Raw genomic sequence first — 25,642 nt, 5'->3', positions numbered from 1 at the left:
CTGAGGGATCTTGGATGTTACCTTTATGCTTTAAAGTTGGTGCACATGTGAATTCCTGGAGGATAACAGTTTGCTCACAGTCCTTTTTCTTTCCCCTTTTTTTCTTTCATTTTTTTCCTTCTTTTTAAAAATTGCATATATATATATCTTACATTTAATCACTGTACATGTTTACAGTGTACAAAATGTTTTTTCCCAACATGCTACCCACTGTGGGTATCTATCCAAAGAATAGGAAAACACACAGTCAGAAAAACACTTGCACATCCCTGTTTATTGCAGCATTAGTCACAATCTCTAAGACATGGAATCAGTGCAAATATCTAAGGACAGATGAATGGATTGAAAAAATGTGGCACATATACACTAGAGAATACTACTCAGCCATAAAGAACAATGAGACCCTGGCATTGGATACAAAGTGGATGCCTATGGAGGATTTAATGCCAAACGAAGCAAGTCAGACTATGAAAGACAGGCACAGTCCTTAATTCAATTCAGAAAAGTCTTTCTGAGTTTCTCAATATAGTGCACCTGGGACTTAGGATCTAGGACCCTGCTTGTGATGTACACAGACAACTTGGCAGCAGCTTTTGTAGAAATTGAGTAAATTCTGGAGAACTCATTCAATTCACAGGCTCTGGAGTTGGACAATTTGTGTCTGTAACTACACCACATGGTAGCTGAATGATCTTCAGCAGTTTACTTCAGTGTCTCCCAGCCTTAGATTGTACACCTGTAAGATGGAAAGAGATGGGGACCAGGCATGGTGCAACAGTGACACAACACTCTGCATGGGTGACCAACATGGGAAGGTTCCTGGTTCACCTCCAGAGACCTCCCTGAGTAGGATGGACACATGCATGCCCATGATCCTGGACTGGTTGGGGCTGGCAGTGGATCATGGCATGAGAACTCTGTGGGGCTCCTCTCTCTCTTGTGGAAGAAGGAAACAAAAAAGGAAAAAAAAGAATAGGATTCTCATGGGGTAGATGTAAGGATCTGATAAGCTAAGACGTTTACTACAATCCATGTATTGTTATAGGTTGCCAGTTAGATTTTGGTGCTTATTATTACCAAGAAACAATCCTTATACAGCCCTCTGAGATACTTCATTTTATTCTCTTACTTCTTTGACTTGAAGAATATGAAAGCAATCGTATGTGTCTATCTATCTATCTATCTATCTATCTATCTAGACTTTAATAAGCTTTTGTAAAAATGGAATTTAAGAACCAATTTATTTTAATGCAAAAAAATTTTGAGCTCCTTGCATGATTTTTTCATAATATGTATTTTTCATGAGCCTTTTGAAGACCTCTCCTATAACGATATCAGAATCAGCTTCAGAAATTCTCCAGAATTACTCCATCTCTACACCTCTAATTTACAGCATTGAAAATACATTAACAAGAGTTCTGGAATGCTCATTACCAGTCACCCCGAACGTTCACACCCTACATAACCATGGTGCATTTGTCCAGGTCAGCCTGGGCACGTCATTATTCCCTCAACTACATAGACTTTATCCAGATTTTACCACTTTTTTCATTGATGTTCATGTTCTGTTCTAGGATTCAATTTGCAATGCCAGGTTATATCTAGAGGGTAAACTTTTTTTTAGAGAGAGAGAGATTTTTGCTATAGGGCACATGCACTCGCTGGAGAGATGAAGAGAAAAAGAGAGACAGAAAGTGAGAAATCAGAAGCCAGCAGTTGGCATAATGGCTCTGTCACTAGACTCCCATGTAGTCGACTGCAGTTTGCGTCCCGGACCCGGTGGCTTAAACTCACACCGGGAGCATGTGCGTGTGTGCCCAAGATCCTGAGAGGAGAATGGAGGAGAAGGGATTGTGGCATGGCCATCCCCCCTTGGGGGGGGGTGATTTCTCGCTTTCTGTCTCTCTGTCTCTCTCTGTCTTTCTGGCCAGCACACACAGCCTATAGCAAAAACCCCTCAAAAAACAGAAAGGAAAGAGAGAAATCACCCCCCCAGTGGCAATGACCACATCACAATCCCTTCTTCTCCAGTCTCCTCTTGGTATTTTAGGCATGCACACGCTTGTGCCTGGCATGAGTTTCAAGCCACCGGGTCCGGGACTCAAATCATGTTTGACCACATGGGAGTCCAGTGCCTTAACCACTATGTCACTTGCTGGTCCCAAAACTATCCTTTAAAAGGGTGCTTTTTTTTTTTTCCTTTTTTGAATAGTTGGGTTCACCACTTTGCCATTTACTTATTCTGTTTTATTTTAACCAATGGAACAGTACCTACATAGCAACACTTTCATGAAACTAGCTCTCCTTTTCTTTTTTTTTTTTTTTTTTTTTTTTATTGTGATAGAGCAATGAGTTTTTTTGTTGTTAAATGTAAAGTGAAAATGGTGTGGGCTGGATGGAGGAGAAGAACAGCAGGTGAGAATTGTGTGAGCTTGGTCAGATAGAAAGAAAACCAGACTGTAATTCACGGGCCGGGAGTCCTCCTCCTGCTCCTCTATTGACAGTGCAAATGAACGATGGCAAATCCGTTCAACTTCCCATTCCGTGGTTGTGGTCCCGGCGAAGCAAGAATAACCGTATCTGTCAGAGACTCTTCACCTTCCGGTGATGTGGAAGAGACAGAGGAAGGGGGAGAGTTTTCACTGTCTTTTAAACTTTCTTATGAGGCCGCCACAGCAAATTCTGTGTGAGCTCTCCCTAAACGTCAGTGCACAGAAGACGTCTGAATGCATGTCTTGCCCAAGAGAGGAATTCAGTCTGCAATCTTCGGCAGCAGGAAATGAGCTTTGGGCACCTGAGGAAGGTGTAACGATTACATTGCTGGGCTCCCACATCGTCAGCCGTGGTCTGAGTCCCAGAACCAGTGGCTTAAGCTCACGCCGGGCGCATGTGCGTGTGTGCCCAAGATCCCTAGAGGAGAATGGAGGAGGCAGGACGGTCATGTGGCCATCCCCCTGGGGGGTGATTTCTCACTTTTTGTCTCTCTGTCTCTGTCTCTCTACCGAGTGCATGTGCCCTATAGCGAACACTCCATAAAACAAAAATGTTTTTCATATTTTATATTGTTACCTATTTAATTTATTTTACCTCATTTATTTTTTAATAAATCTTTGTGGCATCCAATATGGTGTTTCAAAGCATGCATGCCATGTGTGAACATCCAATCAGGGGTGTTACTGAATATATTGTTTTCAACAAAGATCCTTTGCTTAAGTTTTAATGGCTTTTATATTCTCTGAGAATAGTCCGTTACATTCCTGGTATGAATTAGTGTTTTGTTTTCTTTCTTTATCGGAGACAGACAGACAGAGACAGAGAGAGAGATTTCTAACAGGGTGTCACCCTGTCATGATCCTCCTAATCCAGCCTCCCCATTGGCCAGAACGACAGGGGCCTGGATACCTGCAGCCAGAATGTTCATTCCGAAGAGTAACTGCCGTGGGATTCACACCCCTGTTCAGCTTATTATGAATCCCTGGGGGGCACTTCTGTGGAGGAAGGAGGAGTGCTTATTCACCCGTCCACGTCCCACCGGCGTGGCCTCGTGGACTCCAGCTCTGGCCTCTCTGAGCTCTCCCCTGCCGTACTCTGTCTCTATCCCTCACTTGGAGACATCCTCTGAGCTTTCCTGACATTCTGATCCACTCTGAGATTACCCTTGCAGCCACTGCCAGTCCCTCCTTCACGCTTCATTTCATTATTCCCGGATGGCCTCATAGGTACCCGGCGTTCCCTCAACTAATCTGGTTATAAAGTCGTAGTGCTGTCGTCTACTGTCGGGTGGCTGAGAGGAAATGCCTGTGAATAGGTGATTTATAAGGACCAGCAGTTAGCGTCATGGCTACGTCGCTGGACTCCCAATGTAGTTGACCGTGGTTCAAGTCCCGGACCCGGTGGCTTAAACTCACGCCGGGCGCATGTGCGTGCGTACCCAAGATCCCGAGAGGAGAATGGAGGAGAAAGGATTGTGGCATGGCCATCCCCGCTGGGGAGTGATTTCTCACTCTCTGTCCCTCCTGTCTTTCTGGCAAGCACATGTGCCCTATAGCAAACACCTGTAAAAATAAAAATAAAGTAGGTGATTTATAAGGAGTGTGTAAGGAGTGGATGTTGCCTGGTTCACAGTGCTAATGGCTGGAAAGTCCAAGAGCCTGAAGCCAACCTTGGGAACTACATTACCACATGGCGACCAAAGCAACTGGGTCAGCAGGCACCTGCAGAGAGAGAGAGAGACAGAGAGAGAGAGAGAGGAAGAGGAAACAGAAGCCCTCACTTCTGTCATGTGTCCTGCTCACCCTCTCAGCCTCCGGATCTGCCTGGCCACATTGAAAGCAGGTCTTCTTCTGTCAGTCCACTGCTCACCGACAGCACTGACCCCTGGGTGAAGGCAATGCCCTCATGACTCAGTCACCTCCCAGACCTCCACTCCTACGATCCCACCACTTCCTAGCACCATCGCGTTAGGGAACAAATGCCAGCATACGACCCCTTGGTGGACAAGCCATTATTCAAGCCATGCAAATCACATGACGGTAATAATGGTTAGATGTGTTCATCCCTGGCGTTGTGCTGACTAATCATTTCGCGTAACACTCGCAATATCCCTTGTGGGGCTATGACACACCAAAGGCTGATGCCTGAGGACACTTGGCTGCTGTCACAGTTGTCTAAAAGTTCTGTGTCTCAAAAACTGCATGAGTTTGGGACCAGCAGGTGGCGTGGTGATTAAGGTGTTGGACACTCCTACATGACTGACCAGTTTGAGTCCCGGACCTGGTGGCTTGCTTTCTCACTTTCTAGTACTCTTTCTCTCTCTGTAATCTCTCTCTGGTCAAACTAAAAAATTAAATGAATGAATAAATAAAATTGAGTACATAATTCTAAAAAAAAAAAAAAGCATGAGTTGCATGAGTTTATTGTCTTATAACTCTGGAGATGAAAAGTCCAAAATAAAATCGAGATGAAAAGTCCAAAATAAAATTGAGAGCTATGTTTCTCCTGAGAAGAATCCTTCTTTTTCCCTTTTCTAGTTTCTAGAGGTTGCCCACCTCTTCCTTGACTGGGGGGATACCCTCCTCTATCTGCAAATCCAGCCATGCGTCACCTTCCCATCTCTGAGGTTGCAAACTGTGTTGCTTCTTTCGCTCTGACCCTCCTGCCTCCCTCTTTGCTTTGCCAGGACCCTGCTATGATGCGGGACCCACTCAGATGGTGCAGGGTAATCTCCTCATCTCAAAACCCACACTCGCATCTGCAGTGTCCTCTTTGGCATGTAAGGTTCTAGGTCCCCAGGGTCTAGGGATTTGGACATGGATATCCTTTGGCCTCCCACCACGGGTGAGCAGCAGACACGATATTAGGACTCTCAGGTTCCAGGGTCATCAGTGTGGGTCTTTGTTGCCCTGAGATGTGACTTTTCCTGACCACAGTCATTGCTCCTATCATGCAAAGCTGGCCATGTAGTCCCTACTCATGGCCATGTCCTATAGGAATTGCTTTCACCTCAGCTTATACTATGCTGCTCATGAACTATGAAGGGACTTCAAAAATCCATGAAAAAAAATGGAATTAAACTATAAATTCATTTTGGTGTAAAAAAAAAAAAAAGCACATACTTTTCTCATAACATGTATTTCCCATTTTTTTTAACTAATTCTTTCTTTATTTGTTATTATTACTATTTTTCAATCTGTCCAGAGAGACAGAAAGAGAGAAAGGGAGAGTAAGAAAGCAAGCTACCAGATTCGGGACTCAAACCGCTGAAGGCCATGTAGGAGTCTAGAGCCTTAACCACCACACCGTCTGCTGGCCCTTCCCATATACTATTTTAAAGTGTGTTTATGTACTTATTTACCTAGTGAGACAGAGGCACCCCCAGCGGGGTCATCGTGCCATGATCCACCTCCAACCTGAGCCACTCTGGTTCATGGGCATGTGTGTGCCTGGCGTGTACAGGAAGGATGTGAACCCAGATCTCTTCCTGTGGGTTCAGCTGAGCGTTGAACTACTGCTGCACTGTGTAATGCCTTCATTCCCCCTCCCTTATTAAACTCTTTTAAGTTGATGCATTTCTTCCAGAAAAGAGAAAGAGGCCCATGAACTTTTTAAAGACCCTTCATCCACATTGAATGCACATAATGAGAGGACTTGGTCCTTCCAAATTGAGCATCAGAGAGAACATTGAACTGAGCGTTGAAGAGCTTACAGTCTCCCCGTTCCCTCTCTGTGGCACTGTAGGAGGAAAAGGGAACAACTGGGAAGGAGGTATTCGGATTCCAGGGATCCTTCGATGGTCCGGGGTGATACAACCTGGTCAAGAGATTGATGAGCCAACAAGCAACATGGACATCTTCCCCACGGTGGTCAAACTAGCTGGATCACCACTGCCGAAGGACAGGTACTCGGATTCAGGGTTGGCTGGGGTGGTCTTGGTGTGTTTCAGTTTGCTGCATGCTGCCGTGTCACCTGTGGTGGGAGTTCCCTGGGTCTAGGACTTACTAGTAGGATGGCCAACATACAAGCTCCTCTACGAATTCTATTATTCCAGTGGAAAATAAACTCACAGTTCCTGAACAGTTCTGTGAGCTGGGATGTGGATGGCTGGTATTTAGATTTTGCTTTTAAGTTCGTTTTTGTTTGTTTGTTTTGCCACTGGGCACATGTGCTCACTGGAGAGAGACAGAAGAGACAGTAAGAGGGAAAGTGAAAAACAACCTCCCCAAGAGGAATGGCTACACTGCAATCCCTTCTCCTCTACTCTCTTCTCAGGGTTTTGAGCATGCATGCACATGTGTCTGGCATGATTTTCACTTGCTGGGTTCTAGACTCAAATCATGGTTGGCCATTGTGGGGAGTCCAGCGCCTTAACCACCACACCACCTGCTGGCCCCATAAGTCAGTTTCTTTATTGTTTTTTCTTTCTCCTTCCTCCCTTCCATCCTTCCATCCCTCTCTCCATCCTTTCTTCCTTCCTTCTTCTTTTCTCTCTTTATCTCTCCCTCCCTTTTATGAGACACAGAGACATAAAGAAAGAGAGACAAGGACAGATGGACAGGTACCCCCAATTGGGTCTCCTTTTCACAATCCACCCCCAGTCTCAGCTGGCCCAGATCACAGAGATCCTGAGATGTGAACCCAGGACCTTTCCCATGTGGGTCTAGTTGCATTATCTCTGCACCAACACCTGGCTTCTGGATAGTGTTTCATTGGGGTGCCTTGTTTTGGCACTCTGCTGATCCTGTCTCCCATCTTTCTGTCCCCAACATTGACTTGCCATGGGCAACTGGTCAACCCGCCTGTTGGCCTCCCACGTTTGCATCCATTGCCTTTCCTTTCTGTCCCGCCAGCGGCTCTTTGCTGCGTTATTGAGGAAGGCAGCTGGTTCCCCAGCTACTGGCCCTGTTTTCCCAGCATGTCTTCATTTAGCAAGTTCTAAATGAAATGTCTTCCTCTTACATTTAAATACAACTTCATATGGCATTGCCAATGGTCTCTTCTTAAGTGTTATTACCAATCTGAAGAGTTTTAAGTGAAGCACGCTGATTAATTGTTTTCATTAGTGTGGTGGCAGGCCAGGCAAATGTCACACAGGCAGCTGCAAATCTCGTTTCAATTCAGCTGCAGCTGACGGGAACAGCAAAGGGGAAGCCAGCCACAAAACAGCAGCTCCGCCAACGTAGTCTGTCGACTCTCAGAGTGTCCCTTCCACCGTTTCCAAGCTTGCTCCACTATTTTTTTCCAAATTGTTTTCAAAATTCTGCTTTAGGTATGTACCCCTCCCCAACACATGTAGGCACATGTGCACACACAGGAAAGACAGATGGAGAGGTTGACCATTCTCAAACTTGTAGCCTCAGAGACCCCTTGACATTCTTCAATGACTGGGAAACCCACCGGTCTGTTGTATATGTGGTTATAGTTCTCATCGTTGATCATATCAGCAATTCAAACTGGTTATCTCTTTTTTTATTTTTCGAAAGAGATTTTTGCTATACGGTGCATGCATTCACCAGAGAGACAGAAAGCGAGAAATCACCCTCCCCCCCCGGGGGGTGGGGGGGGAGAGGTCCATGCTGAAATTCCTTCTCTTCCATTCTCCCCTCAGGATCTTGAGTACTCATACACATGTGCCTGGCATGAATTTTAAACCGCTGGGTCTGGGATTTGACCTGTGGTCAACTATGTGGGAGTCCAGCAACATAATCATTACGCCAGTTGCTGGTCCCTAGAAGCAAACATCTTTTAAAACACATAGGAGTCCCGAGCACTCATCCCATTGGCCAATACAGTGATGTCCTCATCCACCCCGTGGCTGCTCCGAAGCCCACTGTGCACCGCTGAAAGAGTGGCAGCCAGAAAGACCCAGGACGCCTTTTCATTGTCGTGAAAACAATATTCGGCCTCTCAGACCTCCCGATAGGCTCTCGGGGATCCCCGAGTGGACAAAATGGATTCTCGAGTTGCCTGCTTGGTTTCAAATCCTTGTCTCCACTGCGGGTGAAGGATGAAACCTTCCTGGGCTCTGGCTCCTGTCCTGGAAAACAGATACAAACAGCATTGACATTACAGTGTTGATGGGAGGATTAGCAGAAGAGTGTGCGTAAAATGCCACACGGTTCTCTGGCAGTATCGGAGGGCATTGGAGCCAGGAGTCCCCTCGCGCACCCGAAGGCACGGGTGTTCGTGTCCCTTGAGTGAATGGTGTGGTATTTGCATATCACCTCCCCACATCCTCCCACGTACTTTACGTCTTTTCTACATTGCATACAATACCTAATGCGATGCCGATGCTATATCCATGCCGTCCGTCCTTGTCAGGGCAAGGAAAAATCCCTGTACGGGATCAATACAGATGCAAATGGCTTCTTCTTCTGGGTATTTCTGATGCATGGTTGGCCGAATCTGCAGGTGGGCAGTTTGTAGACGTGCAGGTGTTGTATAGACAGCATATGAATCTCTGCCATGTTTGTTTGGCCTGTAGTGTGGACATGTGTGTTAAGGTGTACATTAGGGCACATCTTTCCTTTTCCACATTTACTACTCATCCCAGGGTCAGAATATTGGATGCCTTTGTCACCCGAGAGACAGCACAGATTGGAGAACAGAAATCCAGGGCCAGCCCATGGTGCGGTGGCTAGGTGGCTGGCCAGCTATGCGGTTTGAGTTCCAAACCTGACGGCTTGAAAGATATGCCAGGCATGTGTGCGTGTTTGCCCAAATTCCTGAAAGGAGGGAGAGATGGAAGAGAAGGGATCCCTTGCCCCTAAGCAGATCTCTCTCTCTCTCTTTCCTCTCTCTCTCTCTCTCTCCCCTCTCTTTCTCTCTGGTGAGTACACATGCCCTCTGGCAAATTAAAAAAGAGAGGATGGAAGATAAGGAGGGAGGGAAAAAAAAAGGAAGGAAGGAAGGAAGGAAGGAAGGAAGGAAGGAAGGAAAACAGAAATCCAGCCTGGCCGTGATGACACAGTGGCCATGCAGTACCCTGCAATGCTGGAAGCCATATGGATGACAGGGGTTCAGTTCCTGGGTTGACCTGTCCAGCCCAGGCCTGTGCATGTGGCCCGTCTAGGCACACTTACTACAAAAAACGCGAACAAACTTGCAGAGAAAGGGCTGCAAGAGGGCTGTTTCTGTAGAAAACAGCAATACCGTGTGTCTTTGAAAGTGACTCCTCCTGTCTCTCCTCAAATAATGATGTCATAAAAACATTTCCGAGCCTACACTGTCGATGGGACTGTGCTATCCTCCAAATTATTGGTAGTTAGCCGTGAATCCATAGCCCAGACACCGTTTAAGAGTTTGGCTCAGCAGGGTCACATTCAGCGTTTCATGTGAAAATGCACTTCCCTCTGACAGGCCGTATTTCGGCAGTGCTGTTAATCGCTGGCTCTTGTAGCCGCGTGATTGATTATCACCTGCTTCTAGGAAAGAGCTGGTGAGGTCTGGGAGATTAACAAAGTCCAAAACATGGGTCTCTCTCTGCATTTGAAGAAAAAATGTCTGTAGAACTGACATTTTCCCCTTCCAAAAAAAAAAAAAAAAAAAGAACTTGGGACCAGCAGTTAGCGTAATGGCTATGTCACTGGATTCCCACGTAGTCGACTGCAGTTCGCATCCCGGACCCAGTGGCTTAAAACTCACGCCGGGCGCGTGTGCGTGCGTGCCCAAGATCCTGAGAGGAGAATGGAGGAGAAGGGATTGCGGCGTGGCCATCCTCCCTGGAGGGTGGTTTCTTGCTTTTTGTCTCTCTGTCTCTCTCTGTCTCTCTGGCGAGCGCACGCACCCTACAGCAAAAAAAAAAAAAAAAAAAAAACCCCCCAAAAAAAAAAAAAAAAAAAAACAACTCTCCAGAAAATAAATAAATAAATAAAAAGGACTTGAAGATTTTGCTTTTAAGTCCAAAAACAGTTTTATGAGATTCAGCGTTATTTTTAAAATTAGATCTCACCTTTCTATTGTGTTATCAGGAAAGTCATGACACGTTTTTGCGTAGAACAATGTAGGAAAATATGTCATGGCTTTCCCAACAACCTAACATGACCATAACCCAATTCCCTTCTCAGAAACGTATCTTGAAAAAGTAGCTCTGGGGCCAGATGTGGGTGCAGTATGAAATGATGCTCTGTGATGCTGACCCACACGGTTAGGTTCTTGGTTGGAGTCTAGCGGCCTCTCTGAGTACTCTGGGCACACGTGAGTCCATGATCCAGGGCTGGCCAAAGCCGAGGTAGTTTGTGGCATCAAGACACCCTTGTTGGAGGTGCTGTCTGTCTCTTGCTCATAGAATAAATAAACTTTTTTTAAAGAAAAGACCGTTCCTGAAGCTTGCAGCTGGCATAGTAGTTAAGGCACTGGACTCCCCACATGACTGACTATGGTTCGAGTCCTGGACCTGGCACTTTGCTTTGTCACGTTCCTTCTCTCTTTGTCTCTGGTTAAATTAAAAACGACAATCATGATAAATAAAATTAAATACATAATTCTTTCTTTAAAAAAACAGGGGGGGGTACTCCATATTCTTAAATCATGTGTTGAGTTTTGCTGGTGAATTAGAAAAACGAAACAAAACAAAAAAACTTAGCTCAAAAATGAAAGGTTGTGGGACCAGCAGTTCATGTAATGGCTCCATCGCTGGACTCCCACGTAGTTGACACGGTTCGAGTCCCGGACCCAGTGGTTTAAACTCACACCGGGCGCATGTGCGTGCATGCCCAAGATCCCGAGAGGAGAATGGAGGAGAAGGGATTGCGGCATGGCCATCCACCCTGGGGGGTGATTTCTCGCTTTCTATCTCTCTGTCTCTCTCTGTCTGTCTGGCAAGCACATGCGCTCTATAGCAAAAACCTCTCCAAAAAAAAAAGAAAGGTTGGGCCAGGAGGTGGTATGGTGGTTAAGGTAGCTGGTCTCCCACATGGCTAACCATGGTTTGAGTCCCAGACCTGGCAGCTTGCTTTCTTACTTTCCTTCTCTCTTTCTGTCTGTCTCTGGTCAACTTCAATAAAATAAATTAATGACAATGAATAAAATTTAGTAACCCTTAATAAAAATTAAAGGTTAAGAAAGTGTCCCAAAAAATGGGAATTTCATCTTGCTTTGGGAAGCTGGTGGCCGGGTCTTCTCTGAGCTTAGAGGTGGGCATGTCCCTTGTTGGAAACCTTCAGATTATTCTTCACCATCGGAGGCTTCTCAGGGTCTACCTACCTTCCCTCCTTCCTGAACAATCTCCACATATCTTCTCCTGTCTTTCGATCTCCTTCGGGATCTCATATCAATAAGAGCTGAGTCTTTCTCAAAAGGCATTTTTTGAAAGCTTTAAAAAACCAGGACCAGCAGTTAGCGTAATGGCTATGTCGCTGGACTCCCATGTAGTTGACCATGGTTCCCTTCCCAGACCCGGTGGCTTAAACTCACGCTGGGTGCGTGTGTGCGTGCGTGCCCAAGATCCCGAGAGGAGAATGGAGGAGAAAGGATGGCAGCGTGGCCATCCCCCCTGGGGGGTGATTTCTTGCTTTCTATCTCTCTGTCTCTCTCTTTCTGGTAAGTGCATGTGCCCTATAGCCAAAACCTCTCCAAAAAACAATTTAAAAAAAATATATAAGAACCGCCACCTCGGGTTGGAAACGGCGTGGCAGAGAACATGCTGCATATGAACAGAACCATCCCTGCCCTGTTTCTTTCCTCTCAGCGCATGGTGAACGGGGACGTGGGCTTGGGGAGGAAGCCAAGCCTGCCTTGTGGTCTTATTTTTAGCTTAGGATAATAGAATATTTTCGGTCTGCAGACTTCTGCACGCCACACAATTAATAACAAGCGTTCGGGCCAGAGAAATGCTGGGCAACGGGACTATAATTACATTCCTGGTTTTTAGTGACATCAAAATAAACCAGAGGCAAACCCCCAAGGGGCGGCTGACCTCGTAAGCAAGCTTACCCGAGTCAGAGCCGTGGTGGACTCTCCCAGCGTCCAAATGCCTTGCGGTAAGAGAGGGCAGCGATGCCGTGTTTTTATGGGGGAAGAAAATGCTCACGTTAAACACGCCAACTCTCTCAACATGCTCCTCCACCCCCTGTTTCGGTGTCAGAGGCCTCCTGGTAGCACTGACTCTCATTTCTCTCAAGTAGCAGTTAATTTATAGGTAAGCTGAAACAAAACTGGGGGCTCTTTATGGAAACACTAAGAAATCTTAACTTTGTTTATCGTTGCAATTTGGAAACCTTTATTCTTGGCATAATTAGCTACCCAATAATAGAGAAGATTTTTTTTTAGTGGGGGCAGGTGCAGACAGTGGTACAACAGTGAAACATGACACCCTGCAATGAGAAGTACTTGGGAACGTTCTGGGTTCACATCCAGAGACCTCCCTGGGTATGCCAGGCATGTATGCCCATGGTCCAGGGTTGGCTGAGTCTGGGGTAGATGGTACTATTTAAGACCCTCACAGGAATGCTTGTCTCTCTCGCCTTCTCTCCCTGTCTCTCTCCCTAATGGAAGAAATCAATAGGTTTTAAGGGAAAACAGTATTTTTTTTAAAAAAATCACTTGGGAACTATCCATCCCCGGGGTATTTAATATTATCATTATTTTTATTTACATTTTAATTCATTCTGACCTAGAAATTGGCTTTCATCGAAGTCTGTTCATGTTGCTTCTTGCTATATATTAACAGTATTTTTGACCCAAAATGTCAAATATGTTTTCTTTCTCTTCTTTCTTTCTTCCTCTTCCTTCCTTCTTTCTTTCTTCCTTCCTTCCTTTTTTTCTTTCTTCCTTTCTTTCTTTCTTTCTTTCTTTCTTTCTTTTTCTTTTGCTCTCTCTCTGTCCTTCCTTCATTGTCTTTCTTTTCTTTCTCCCTTCCCAGAAGGTTCGTGTGCTCACCAGAGACACACAGAGAGAGGAAGACAAAGCACCCCTCCCGCCGTGGGTAAAGGGCATATCAAAATATCAAAATCCCTTCTCCATCTCTCCTTCCTTTTCAGCATTTTGGGCATGTACGCACATGCACTTGGTGTGTTTCACGAGCTGCCAGATCCAGGACTCGAACCACACAATCAGCCATGTGGATGCCACTGCTTTACCCACCAGACTATCGAGCCAGTTTGGTGCCCTTATTTTTTTTAGAGGTTTTTGCTACAGGGCATGTGCACTCGCCAGACAGACAGACAGAGACATAGAGACAGAAAGTGAGAAATCACTCCCCTGGGGGGATGGTCATGCCACAATCCCTTCTCCTCCATTCTCCTCTTGGGATCTTGGGCACACACGCACACACGCCCGGCGTGAGTTTTAAGCCACCAGGTCCGGGATGCGAACTGCGGTTGACTACATGGGAGTCCAGCGACATAGCCATTACGCTAACTGCTGGTCCCGGTGCTCTTATTTTTAAGAGCCCTCTAGTAAACGAAGAAAACTTTCACTCTGACCATGCGGTAGACAGAAACGTGGGTATAGAAGCAGCGGCCAGGAGAGAAAATGCCGGCCACCTGGGTCTCCACCTGTCGGCTCTGACCGGGCACATCCTCTTGGGTTTATTACTTACACTTCCCAGTCCTCGGCCTCCTCAGCGCTACCATGGAAATAACCATCGTCCCAGCTCACGGTGGTCCTTGGAGGTTGAATGAACTGACCCCTGAGTGGAGCTGGGACCAGTGTGGTCACTTGGCGTCCCATCAAGGTTGGCTCATCTGCTCCACGTGGTTCACTTCATCAGGACCACGCGCTCTAGCGTGCTCGCTTTTGCTCAGAAGGACGTTGCAGACCTCCGGGTGGGTTAGTGCCAGGGCAGCATGGCTGACCTTCCAGCTGATGTGCACCTGCTTTGTCTCACAGGGTCATTGATGGCCGGGACCTGATGCCTCTGCTCCAAGGGATTACCCACCGCTCTGAGCATGAGTTTCTGTTCCATTATTGCAATGCCTACTTGAATGCCGTGCGCTGGCACCCACGCAACAGTGAGTAAACACAGCTTCCCGCTGCCCAGGCTCTGCACCGTCTACACCATGAATAGTGGGATGAGAGATGGTGCCGTGGGCTGGGTGCTGGTGCCCCTTCCCCGCTGCCCAGGCTCTGCACCATCTACTGGTGCTGTGGGCTAGGTGCTGGTGCAGCTGCCAAACAGCTAGGCCCACATGAGAAAGGTCCTGGGTTCGACTCCTGGGGCCTCCCTGAGCACACGATCTCTCAGGGTGGATTGCAGAACGAAGACCTTATTGGGTTCTCTCTCTCTCTCTCTCCCCAAAGAAATAAATAAGTAAATGTGAGGGAAAAAAAACCTTACCACCAAAAAGGTGGAGTACAGACCATGCATTGGTAAAATGAACACTCTATGAGGTGGCCCCACATGGGGAGGTTCCTGGTTCAAGTCCAGAGAGCTCCCTGACTAGGCTCGGCTTGCACTTGTCCGTGACCTAGGGCTGGCTGAAGCCAGGGGTGGACCATGGTGTCACCCCTGTTAGGGGTGCTGAGTCTCTCTCTGGAGAAATAAATAAATGTTTAAGAAAAGCCTTGCTCCACAGAGGCCACCAGATCCCCCAAGTGCAACTTCTCTGCTCCACTGTCTTTTTCCTCTTCTCTTCTCGTCTCTCTACGCCCCTGGTCACAGAGTTGTACAGCTAGGATATCAAAGGGTCGTGTTATGGGTCCCCAAGCCCCACCTGTGTGTCCTCTTTCCAGCAGGGAGAGCTGCCTTCTCTCAGCTGGGCACTCACTGCAGCTCCCTCCTTGGCTACTCTGTGCCCTGCAGGTTCCCTGCCTGGAAGGACTCCTGCCTCTGCCCCCGCAGTGTCCCTGCCACCCCACTGAGGCATCACCCTGCATGCTTGCTCTCAGAAGCACTTTCTACACGCCGCGATCATGGTGCTGCATGCTAGGGAATGAATGAATGACGGCATTACTTCCCGTGTTCGTCTGACTGGCGCCCCCTTCGTCGGACTGGCGCCCCCTAGGTGGCATAGTCTGTAGCATACAGAATTGCAGTGCTGGAAGCCACATGGCTGACTGTGAGTTTGAGTCCCCATCCTGGTCAGCCAGAAACATGGCAGGTGTGTGCATACCCACGGTCCCAAGGAGCTGGAGGGCTAGGGGCTTACAGCATAATGAGACCCTGTGGGGGTTACTTCCCTCTCAGGCTTTCTCTCTCTCTCTCTCTCTCTCTCTCTCTCTGTCTCTCTCTCTCTTCTAACACACACATACGTAGGTGCACACACTGTCATGAACAAAAATGCATATCCTTCTCTCCCCAGCCTCCAAATGACGATCCTGATAGGTTAAATCTATATCCCTTGCTCAGCACGTATATTTGCTGGATTTAAATGTGTTAAGCCAAGTTGAACGGCCGCGTCGTTATCACATGTTCAAACCTGCCCTTCCCTGCATTGTGCACTTGATCGGTAATAGGATCTGTGTGGATTTTCCGATACGGACTTTACAGGGCTATTTCTGACAAGCATGAAGGGATGAATGGACGTGGTAACCCTAGGTGTGGTTAGAGACTTCACACATTTTTTAAAAATATGTATGTATTGTGGGGCTGCCAGGTGGCGTGGTGCTTGAGGGTGCTGGACTCCCACATGACCTACTGCGGTTCGAGTCCCGGACCTGGTGGCTTGCTTTCTCTCTTTCCTTCTCTGTCTCTCTCATACATATGCATATGTATGTATGTATTGTATAAGCAAGAGAGTGAGTGAGACAGAGAGAGAGGTACTCTGAATAGAGTCCCTGTGCCACAATCCACCCCCAGCCTCAGCCAGCCCCGAGTCATGTGCACATGCACGCCTGGTGTACACACGGAGGTCTCTAGATGCAAACCCACAATCATCCCACAGAGCCTTGTGTTTAAACACTGTGCCTTGGGGGGAGCCAGCAAATGGCACAGTGGTTACGTCACTGGACTCCCATATGGCTGACCATGGTTCAAGCCCCAGATCCTGATAGCTTGAAACTCACACTGGGCATGTGTGTGTGTGCCCAAGGTCCTGGGAGGAGAACAGAGGAGAAGGGATTGCAGGGTGGCCATCCTCCCTGGGGAGAGATTTCTCACTTTACCTCTGTCTCTGTCACTCTCTTTCTTTGGTGAACCAAATCCTCAAAAAGATACAATAAAATAAACGCCCATAGGCGTCTTCTTCATATCTTTGACATAGAGAATTATAGCGATCTTCGTGGCATGGAGACACTGTCCATGGTGGCTGGACTCTCAGTTCCCTCTTCTGAGGTGAAATCAAACTCCCCTCTCCCATTGTGCTCTTCGGAGTTCTGCTCCGAGAGCCTAGACACCCACCCTGAGGCACGCCATAGCCTCCCTGCTATTGTCTCCTTCCTAAACTTGGCAATTCTCACACTGTCTTTCAGGGAATCCCACTCCCCACCCTACCCACTCAGCCAACTGACCGAAGGCTTGTCCTTTAAAGAGCAGCCCATTATTTTTAAAGTGGGAAATTGCAACCCTTCCATTAGCCACAGAAATAATCCTGGGTTTATGCTTCTAACATTTCCTCTTTAGATCTGGCAGCTTCCTTCTGAGCTATTCCAGAAGATGAAAACAATACACATGGGCTTGGCCTTCTAGGCCTGAAAGGTTTTAATTCACAGATCTCACCCACGTGTCAGCAGTTCCTTATCTTCATGGGAGACTGTTTCTGTTTGGGTTTTTTGTTTTTTTTTTTTAAGAATTATTTATTTACATGTGCTCACCAGAGAGATAGAGAGGGAAAGTGAGAAAACTAGCTTCCAGGTCCAAGACTTGAACTGCTGTCAGCCATGTGGGAGTCCAGGACCTTAACCACCAAGCCACCTATAGGCCCAGATTATTTATTTTTTGGAACAGTTTATAGCATTTAGGGCTGAGCCCGCTAATAAATGAGAACTCCACTATTCTTGATTGCTTTCTTTTTTAAAATAGTATATGTCATTTTTTCTTTCTTTCTTTCTTTCTTTCTTTCTTTCTTTCTTTCTTTCCTTCCTTCCTTTCTCTCTCTCTCTCTCTCTCTCTCTCTCTCACTCTCTTTCTTTCTTTCTTTCTTTCTTTCTTTCTTAAAAACCTAAAAACAAGCAAATGTCTTTCTTTCTTTCTTTCCTTTCTCTCTCTCTCTCTCTCTCTCTCTCACTCACTCTCTTTCTTTCTTTCTTTCTTTCTTTCTCTCTCTCTCTCTCTCTCTCTCTCTCTCTCTTTCTTTCTTTCTTTCTTTCTTTCTTTCTTTCTTTCTTTCTTTCTTTCTTCTTCTGAGAAATACAGAAAGATAGGCTCTCCCAAGTCATGATCCACCCCGGTCTCGGCTGGCCTGGATACAGACATGCACTGACATCATCTCCTGAACCTAGACTTTTCCCGAGGGGGTCCAGTGGCATTCCCACTGATCCAGCGTCTGGCCCCCTATTTCTTTTTCCATGGCACTTGCGTGGAGTATGAAGAACACAGTTCTCTGACCCCGGGGTGTTTGAGGAAGTACGGCCTGTCTTGAACCTTGCAGAACTGCGTTTGAAAACAGCCTAACCCCCGGTTAGAGAAGCCAGAGGGAACATGTTGGATCGGGAGCTGGAGAACACATTCTGTGGAGGAGTAAAGAGAAAAGGGACAGGAAAAAGACAAAAAATAGGAGTAAGTGAGAAAAACAAGACCCAGTTCCTGATAGGCAGCTGGCCCTGGGATAAAATTTCCTTCGTAGATAGACAAAAGCGGCTTTTGCTTTTCATGCAATCCCTTAATATCCCACGCTTTAGACTAGTAACACAAAAGGAGAGATCACAGTATCTCAAGGCTAGAATCATTCATCTGGCTGAAGGGTCTCAATCCATCATGGAGTTTGTGAATCGTCCGTTCTTTAGTTTTCAGATTATATCTGAATTTAGTATCCACGTTTGCTACCTTGACTCTCTTACATAGCTTTGGGTTTATTTATTTAGTATTTGGTCTATTCATTTTTTCCCCAAATTTCTATCTATTAACTAGTACTTTAGCTATTTCTTTTTTTCTATTTATTGAGCACCTGCCATGCCAAATGCACTGTATAAGCACAGGCATCTGTCAGCGAGAAGAACAGACAAAATTCTCTGCCTGAGAGTTGCTTGCGTCTTAGAGCCGTGTGTGTTCATTTCTGGGAGTACAGAGGTACAAAGAGGAATTGTGACTCTTACCCATACAGAGCTTCCTGAAGAATATGAAACCAGTTCTAGTCGAGTGAGTCCGCTTCGATCATTGCAGGTGTATGGCCAGTAGTCACTGGACTCTGTGGCCCACTTCCCACAAGACTTAGGGATCGCAGAGTTGCTAGCCAACCTCAAAATATTTAATTAGAAAAGTAGTTCAGGATCATGGCTTAGTAACAGACTGCTGTGTGCTAGAACCATCTTCTTGTTCAGGAATCTTGCTGGCCAGTTGTCGGCCATCTTGGAAGCATTTACACCATGGCAATTGGCAAACACAACAGATACTTTATTCCTCCCTCAGAGATACTAGTACACTAGAACTGATTGACGATGTTTTTTAATTCCCATTTGTCCCGATTAATAAGAGGCTTAAATATCATAATTCCACACTTACTAAATATGAAGGGTCTTCAAAAAATGTATGTAGAATGTATGTTATGAAAAAAATTATGCATCAAGTTCCATTTTTTTACACCAAAATAAACTCACACTTTATTTTCCCACAAAAGTTGTGAGAGCTCCTCATACTTATTTTCAAAAATGTTAGAATCAGGTTTCCATTTCCACCCTTCTGAATCATGAATCCCTTGTAATTTTTATACCCAATGACTTCTATATAATTTAATTGTCTCAGCAAGTTGAATGACATAATTTAATTATGATCCGATATCGTTATTCCTATTGCATTTTAAATGAACTCATGAAAGCATTATTATAACATGGGTAACTTTTCTTGCATTAAAAATGGGAATGGTGCATTAAAAGGCACTGTTCGATGTGTATTAAAAATTTTGGCTTTAACTTTTGACATATGAATGGATGTTAATAAAAATTCAACAGAGTGACAACCTGACTTTATGGATGAAAATTTATCTTAGAAGGTAGGTGGATACTTGGATCCAGGATTCTGAAGCAGATTTTTGAGCTGATGCCTACAGTATCTAAAATAAGTGCTCACCTCAGTGTGCAATCTCATAAGCCACCTGGACATACTAAAACCTACAGGAAGACTGTGCGTGTACTCTGGAGTCTAATAAAACAGAGCACATTGTTAATAGGTTACAGCGTTTCCTACAAGTATGCAAAGAAGCCTGACATCACACAGGAGGAGACTTCCAAAGTTGATGGGAAATTGGAAGTAAAGTATGAATTTATTTTGGTGCTCCCCCCCCAAAAAAAAAGAACAATTGAAATCCATGCCTAGTTTTTCCATGAAGTTTTTTAAAGATCCCTTGTATATATATACAAAAAATTTTTTTTAAATCACATTTATTTGAAATTTCATGCTTTTTTCAGGAAGTAGTCTCTCCGAGAAGCTGCAAAAATTAGTTCGGAGGGAGAGGGTACTGACATTATTCTCTCTCCGGAGAAGAATGTAGCCATCCCCACGATGAACCAGCAGGACTTTGTAAATCCTGCTACATTTTTCTTTCAAGTTTGCCTTAGAGGCTAAAGTTTTTGTTTTGTTTTGGTTTGGTTTTTAGAGATTTTTGCTATAGGGCATGTGCACTCACCAGAGAGACAGAGAGAGATAGGGAGAAAGAGAGAAAGAAAGCACCCCCCCCCCAGGGTAGACGGCCACACTACAATCCCTTCTCCTCCAGTCTCCTCTGAGAATTTTGGGCATGCACACACACACACACACCTGGCATGAGTTTGTAGCTGCTGGGTCCAGGACTCAAACCGTGGTCAACTATGTGGGAGTCCAGTGACATCACCATCACACCACCTGCTGGTCCCATCGCCTAAAGTTTTAATAGATGTGACCTAAGATGGCATTAACGTCATCAATCAGAGGGCCACCATGACTTCATGACTGTGGTTGATGTGCCACCGTGCAAACTTCCTTCCTTACAGAGATCAAATAAACAGCAAATTTTCTTTCTCAAACATAAACACACACACACACACACATAGTAAGTCTGCATGCTCTAACACCGTCTTCGATCTTAGCCCAGTACCTTTTGCACATCTGGTAAGTTTTTTGCCACAGGGCACATGCAGTCAGCAGAGAGACAGAGACAGTGAGAGGGAAAGTGAGAAATCGCCCTCTCCGCCCCCACCCAGGAGCGGCGGCCGCACCGCAACCCCTTCTCCTCCGTTCTCCTCCTGAGGTTTTGGGCACGCACACGCAAGCACCTGGCGTGATTTTCAAGCTGCTAATCTGGGACTGGAACCTCAGTCTGCCATGTGGGAATCCAGTTCCTTAGCCACCTGCTGGCCCCAATCCCGGCATGTTTTTTGAGCTGCCAGGCCTGGGACTCAAATAATGCCACCTTAACTATCAGGGCCCCTGGCAGGCCCACCAGGAGACTTTTTTTTTTTTTTTTTTTTTCAAACGTTTTACTATCAGGGCCCCCGGCGGGCCCCCCAGGAGATTTTTTTTTTTTTTTTTTTTTTTGCAAAGAGAGTGTTTTGCTATTGGGTACATGTGCTCACCAGACAGATAGAGAAGGAGAGAAAGAAAATGAGCGATCTCCCCCAGGGGGGACGGCCATACTGCAGTCCCTTCTCCTCCATTATTCCCTCGGGATCTTGGGCACGCACGCACACATGCCTGCTGTGAGTTTTAAGCTGCTGGGTCTGGGACTCGAACCGCAGTAGGCTCGTGGACCCGCGTTCCATCAAAAACAGTTCTGTTTTTCTCATTTGAGCAAATCCAAACTGGATCCAAAAACATAATACAGACACAAAGAACTTATCTTTTTATAAGTAAGTTTTGCATTTTTTGTGTAAGGTGTTGCTACTCTGGGATGCATGCATTTGTCAGAAAGGAGAGACAGAGAGAGATGGTGAGAGGGAAAGTGAGAAATCACTCCCCAGTGGGGATGGCCATGCCGCAGTCCCTTCTCCTCCATTCTCCTCCTGGGATTTTGGGCGCAGACACACACACACACACACACACACGTCGGGCGTGATTTTCATGCTGCTAGGTCCAGGACTCAAACCTCAGTCAGCCATGTGTGAGTCTAGCACCTTTAACCACGACACCACCTGCTGGCCCCTATAGAAAAGATTTTTTAAGAATTCAAAGATGGAAAGGCAGACAATCCTCACTGGCCCTGTGGCCTACTGGTTATGGAAGCTGGATTCTATGTGGCCAACTATGGTTTTGATCCCAGCGCGCGTGACTTGGGATTGGGCACGTGTGCATGCATGCCCAAGGTCCCAACAGGTTGGAGAAATGGGAGAGAAGGGACTGGGGTGTGACCATCCCCCTTTGTAGGGAAGGGGGCTGGAACTTTCTCCTCTCCCTCTCTGTGTCTCTCTGTCTCTGCGCCTGGTAAGTGCACATGCCCTCTGACCAAAAAAAAAAAGGCAAACATTCCTAGCTGACTAAGTCATCCTTGAGAAAAATGCTTCTTGGTTGTAGACTCGTCGGAGCTGTTTAGCAAAACCACAGCCTGTCGTGGGCATGGAGGCCCTGTGGTCCCATGCCAGGGCCTTGCATCGATCTTCCGGTCACATCTGGGCAGGGCAGCTCTAAGCTGGTAATAACGGATCCGTGTGAGGTGCTTTCAGAACCGAGTGGGAAATACGGGCCCTTGAAATGAATCTTTTCCAGCAGCCTACACTCTCTTGGGGTTTTAAGCACACCGAGGCTTGACTTGAATGTCAAGTTCAAAACGCCCTCTAGATTTGCAGCCCTTGGAAGACGAAGGGTGTGTGTGTGTGTGGGGGGGGGCTTCCTGGCTCACTCCTGTCTATGGTCACGCGGTCCCCGCTGACCCTCATGACGGATTCAGAGTGGCTGCCAATGCCCCCCTCCGTCACCCGGAAGGCCTCGAAAGCAAATCACTCATCCCCAGTAAGAAAGCATGATGAAAAACAGGTGATGTGCAGACCCTTCTTCCGGTTACCCACCGCCTTTTAAACCCTGCTGGAGACAGGAGCCGAGTCCTGAAATGCCTCCTGCAGCCAGGCGCGTCTGCGTGTCAACCTGACCTTATCTCGAGAAGGCAGGTGCGCTGAGCACGGGGAGAGGGACACAGATGCCGTGTCCTGCGTCTCCGAGAATCACGACAGCACAGGCTGTAGGCATCTCGTTACGAACCCCCCTGGATGTATTCATTAGAACGTCTTCACCTTGCCTGCTCTGTTTCCCAGCTTCCTGCAGAAAAATAATAATAATAATAAAAGCAAAAGAAAAGGAAAACAGAGATGCTGACCTTCCCCAGAAATAAGCTAGTCTGAGGCTATCCGGGGACAAGGCAGACACGGGTGGCTGTTGTTTGAAATCGATTCCACTCACTTCTTGTGTATTGCAATCAGTCGATCCTGAATGGTAACCAGCTATAATGACGGAAGTTGCCACAGCCTTGGCACACACCCGTTGTCACAGCAACCCGAACAGGCTTTCCCTGTGCTACAATGGCACGCCTCACCTGCACCTAATTCTTCTTGATGGGCGCATGCTCATTCTGGTTTTTGTTTGTTTGTTTGTTTCTAATCTGCCACATTTTTTATCCCCTAAAGCCTTCTTAGGACCCTACCAGATGTTTCAGAACAGCGCCTCAGAAAGTTAGAATGTTGTCCCATAATAGGAAACGAATGCATCATTTTAGAATTGTGGGTCGCTTTTCCCTAGAAATGCAAATACTTGGCGGTTTAATGGAACAGAGACCACACACTTTATTTATTCGTGTGTGTGTGTGTGTGTGTGTGTATGTGTGTTTAAGAGATTTTTGCTATAGGATGCACGTGCTTCCCAGAGTGACAGCTTTAGACAGAAAGTGGGAAGTCACCCTCAAGGGGGACGGCCATGCCGCAATCCCTGCTCCTCCATTCTCCTCTCGGGACTTTGGGCACGCACGCACACGCGCCCGGCATGTTTCAAGCCTGTGGGTCCGGGGACTCAAGAGCTCCATGCCTTCACCACCTAGGTCTTACCTTTTAAAGATGAACCCTGCTCCCTCAGTGTCAGTGAACTTAGCTAATTTTGGATTCCTGACAGGTCTCTGAAGGTATGATTTGCATGCTGTGATACTGCGATTTAAAGCTCTTGGAGTAAACGGAGAGTCACGCCACCCTGGTCACAATCTAATTTTAGAACATTGACTTTCACACCCAGAAAATCATGTCTGCTGTTCCTCACTTGCAGTCATTCCCCATGCTCCTTGCTAGCCTCATTGAATTCTTAATTCGATTTGTTTGGACCGTCCCTCAGTGGCTGTCTGCACGCGTGTGTCTGTGCACGGCTTTGTCATCTCTCACGCCTGCCTCTTCCCTCCCCTGTGTTGGAAGTGAAAACGCGGGTTGCGAGTCTAAGATGGTGAAGTGGGAGTGTGCGAGACGGCAGAGCCGTGAGCCCGGAATAAGTCCGTCCGTATTTACTGAATACCTACGCTTCGTTCCCAAGCGCCAATGTTTATGACATGGAACAGGGGATCCTGAGTGGGTTCTGTACGGGCACAGTTAACTGACGTGCTGTTTGCTTGTCAGGAGACCGCTGTCTAATAACTTAGTGCTTGGGGCAGGGGAGATGAGACAGAGAGGGAGAGACAGACCGAAGCAGAGAGGGAGAAACGGGGAGATAGAAATTGAGGAGAGACAGGGAGGGACGAAGGCAGAGAAAGAGGGAGGAAGGGAACTAGAGGGGGAGACAGCGAGAGAGGGAGAAAGAGCAAGAAAAAGAGAAGGAGGGGGACAGAAGAGACAGAGAGAGGGAGATGGATTTTCTTTTCTTTTTACATAAAAAGGAAATGGAAAATTTCCTTTTTTTAATTTTTTTATTTTTGGAGAGGTTTTTTGCTACAGGGCGCATGCAATTGCCAGAGAGACAGAAAGTGAGAAATCACCCCCCCAGGGGGGATGGCCACACCACAATCCCTTCTCCTCCATTCTCCTCTCGGGATCTTGGGCATGCACGCACACATGCCCAGCATGAGTTTTAAGCCACCGGGTCCGGGACGCGAACCGTGGTTGACTACATGGGAGTCCAGCGACATAGCCATTATGCCATCTGCTGGTCCCAGAAAGTTTCCATTTTTTAAGTGGGGATTCTGGCCACCATCAATCAGTTCATCAGTTTCTATTCCCTGTGCCACTGTGGGCTGTTAGGCATACTGCAGGAGTTTTGTTGTTGTTGTTGTTTTGGTTTGTTTGTTTTGGAGACAGTTGTTTTTGTTTGTTTGTTTGTTTGTTTGTTTCTTTTGCTATAGGGTACATGCATGCATTAGAGACACAGAGAGAAAGTGAGAAATCACCCCCCAGGGGAGATGGCCATGCTGCAATCCCTTCTCCTCCATTCTCCTCTCAGGATCTTGGGCACGCACGCACATGCGCCCGGCGTGAATTTCAATCTGCCAGGTCTGGGACTTGAACCGTGGTCGGCCCTGTGGGAGTCCAGCACCTCAACTGCTGCACCACCTGCTGACCCAGTTCTGCATTTCTTTTCACCCTGTGGCCCTTACCTTTTGGGCCTTGTGCATGAGATACTAGTAGGTCTGCCCTGTCCATAGCTGCAGAATCCATCCCTGCAGGCACAAGGCAGCCCCTGGGTGACTTCTCCTCCGTGGGAGCACCAGACACGTCCCCGCTAACGCTTTCTCTGCCCTTTTACGTTGCAGGCACGTCCATCTGGAAAGCCTTCCTCTTCACCCCCAACTTCACGCCCAAGGGCGCCAACGGATGCTTTTCTACACACGTGTGCTTCTGTTTTGGAAAATTTATCACTCCGCACGACCCTCCTTTGCTGTTTGATATTTCCAAAGACCCGAGCGAGAGAAGTCCGGTGACCCCGAGCACCGAGCCCCGGTTCCATGAGATTCTCAGAGTCATGCGCGAAGCTGCCGACAGCCACACCAAGACCCTGCTGGAGGTCCCGAACCAGTTGTCCCTGGGGAATATCTTTTGGAAGCCTTGGCTTCAGCTCTGTTGTCCTTCCTCTGGCCTGTCTTGCCGATGCGACCGAGAGAAACAGGATCAAAGAGTGAGCCGTTAGTGGATCTGTGTCTGGGGACCACATCGAGGCTCATGGCTCCGCCCACCATCTTCGCTGCAA

At 46.9% G+C, this 25,642-nt stretch overlaps 1 protein-coding gene across 1 annotated transcript in view; it reads left to right on the top strand.

The window, feature by feature from the left end:
- The window catches only part of STS (steroid sulfatase), a 157,534-nt gene that overhangs the window by 124,552 nt on the left and 7,340 nt on the right, over positions 1–25,642 (top strand). The window contains exons 9-11 of the mRNA XM_006147773.3: positions 6,238–6,397; positions 14,326–14,447; positions 25,209–25,628. Coding sequence (XP_006147835.1) covers positions 6,238–6,397; positions 14,326–14,447; positions 25,209–25,582 — 656 coding nt within the window. The 3' untranslated portion in view covers positions 25,583–25,628. The remainder of the gene's footprint in view (positions 1–6,237; positions 6,398–14,325; positions 14,448–25,208; positions 25,629–25,642) is intronic.

Source organism: Tupaia chinensis, unplaced genomic scaffold, assembly GCF_000334495.1.
Source record: "Tupaia chinensis unplaced genomic scaffold, TupChi_1.0 Scaffold000222_1, whole genome shotgun sequence".
NCBI classification, from domain to species: Eukaryota; Metazoa; Chordata; class Mammalia; order Scandentia; family Tupaiidae; genus Tupaia; species Tupaia belangeri.
This window is presented reverse-complemented; position numbering and strand designations above follow the sequence as displayed.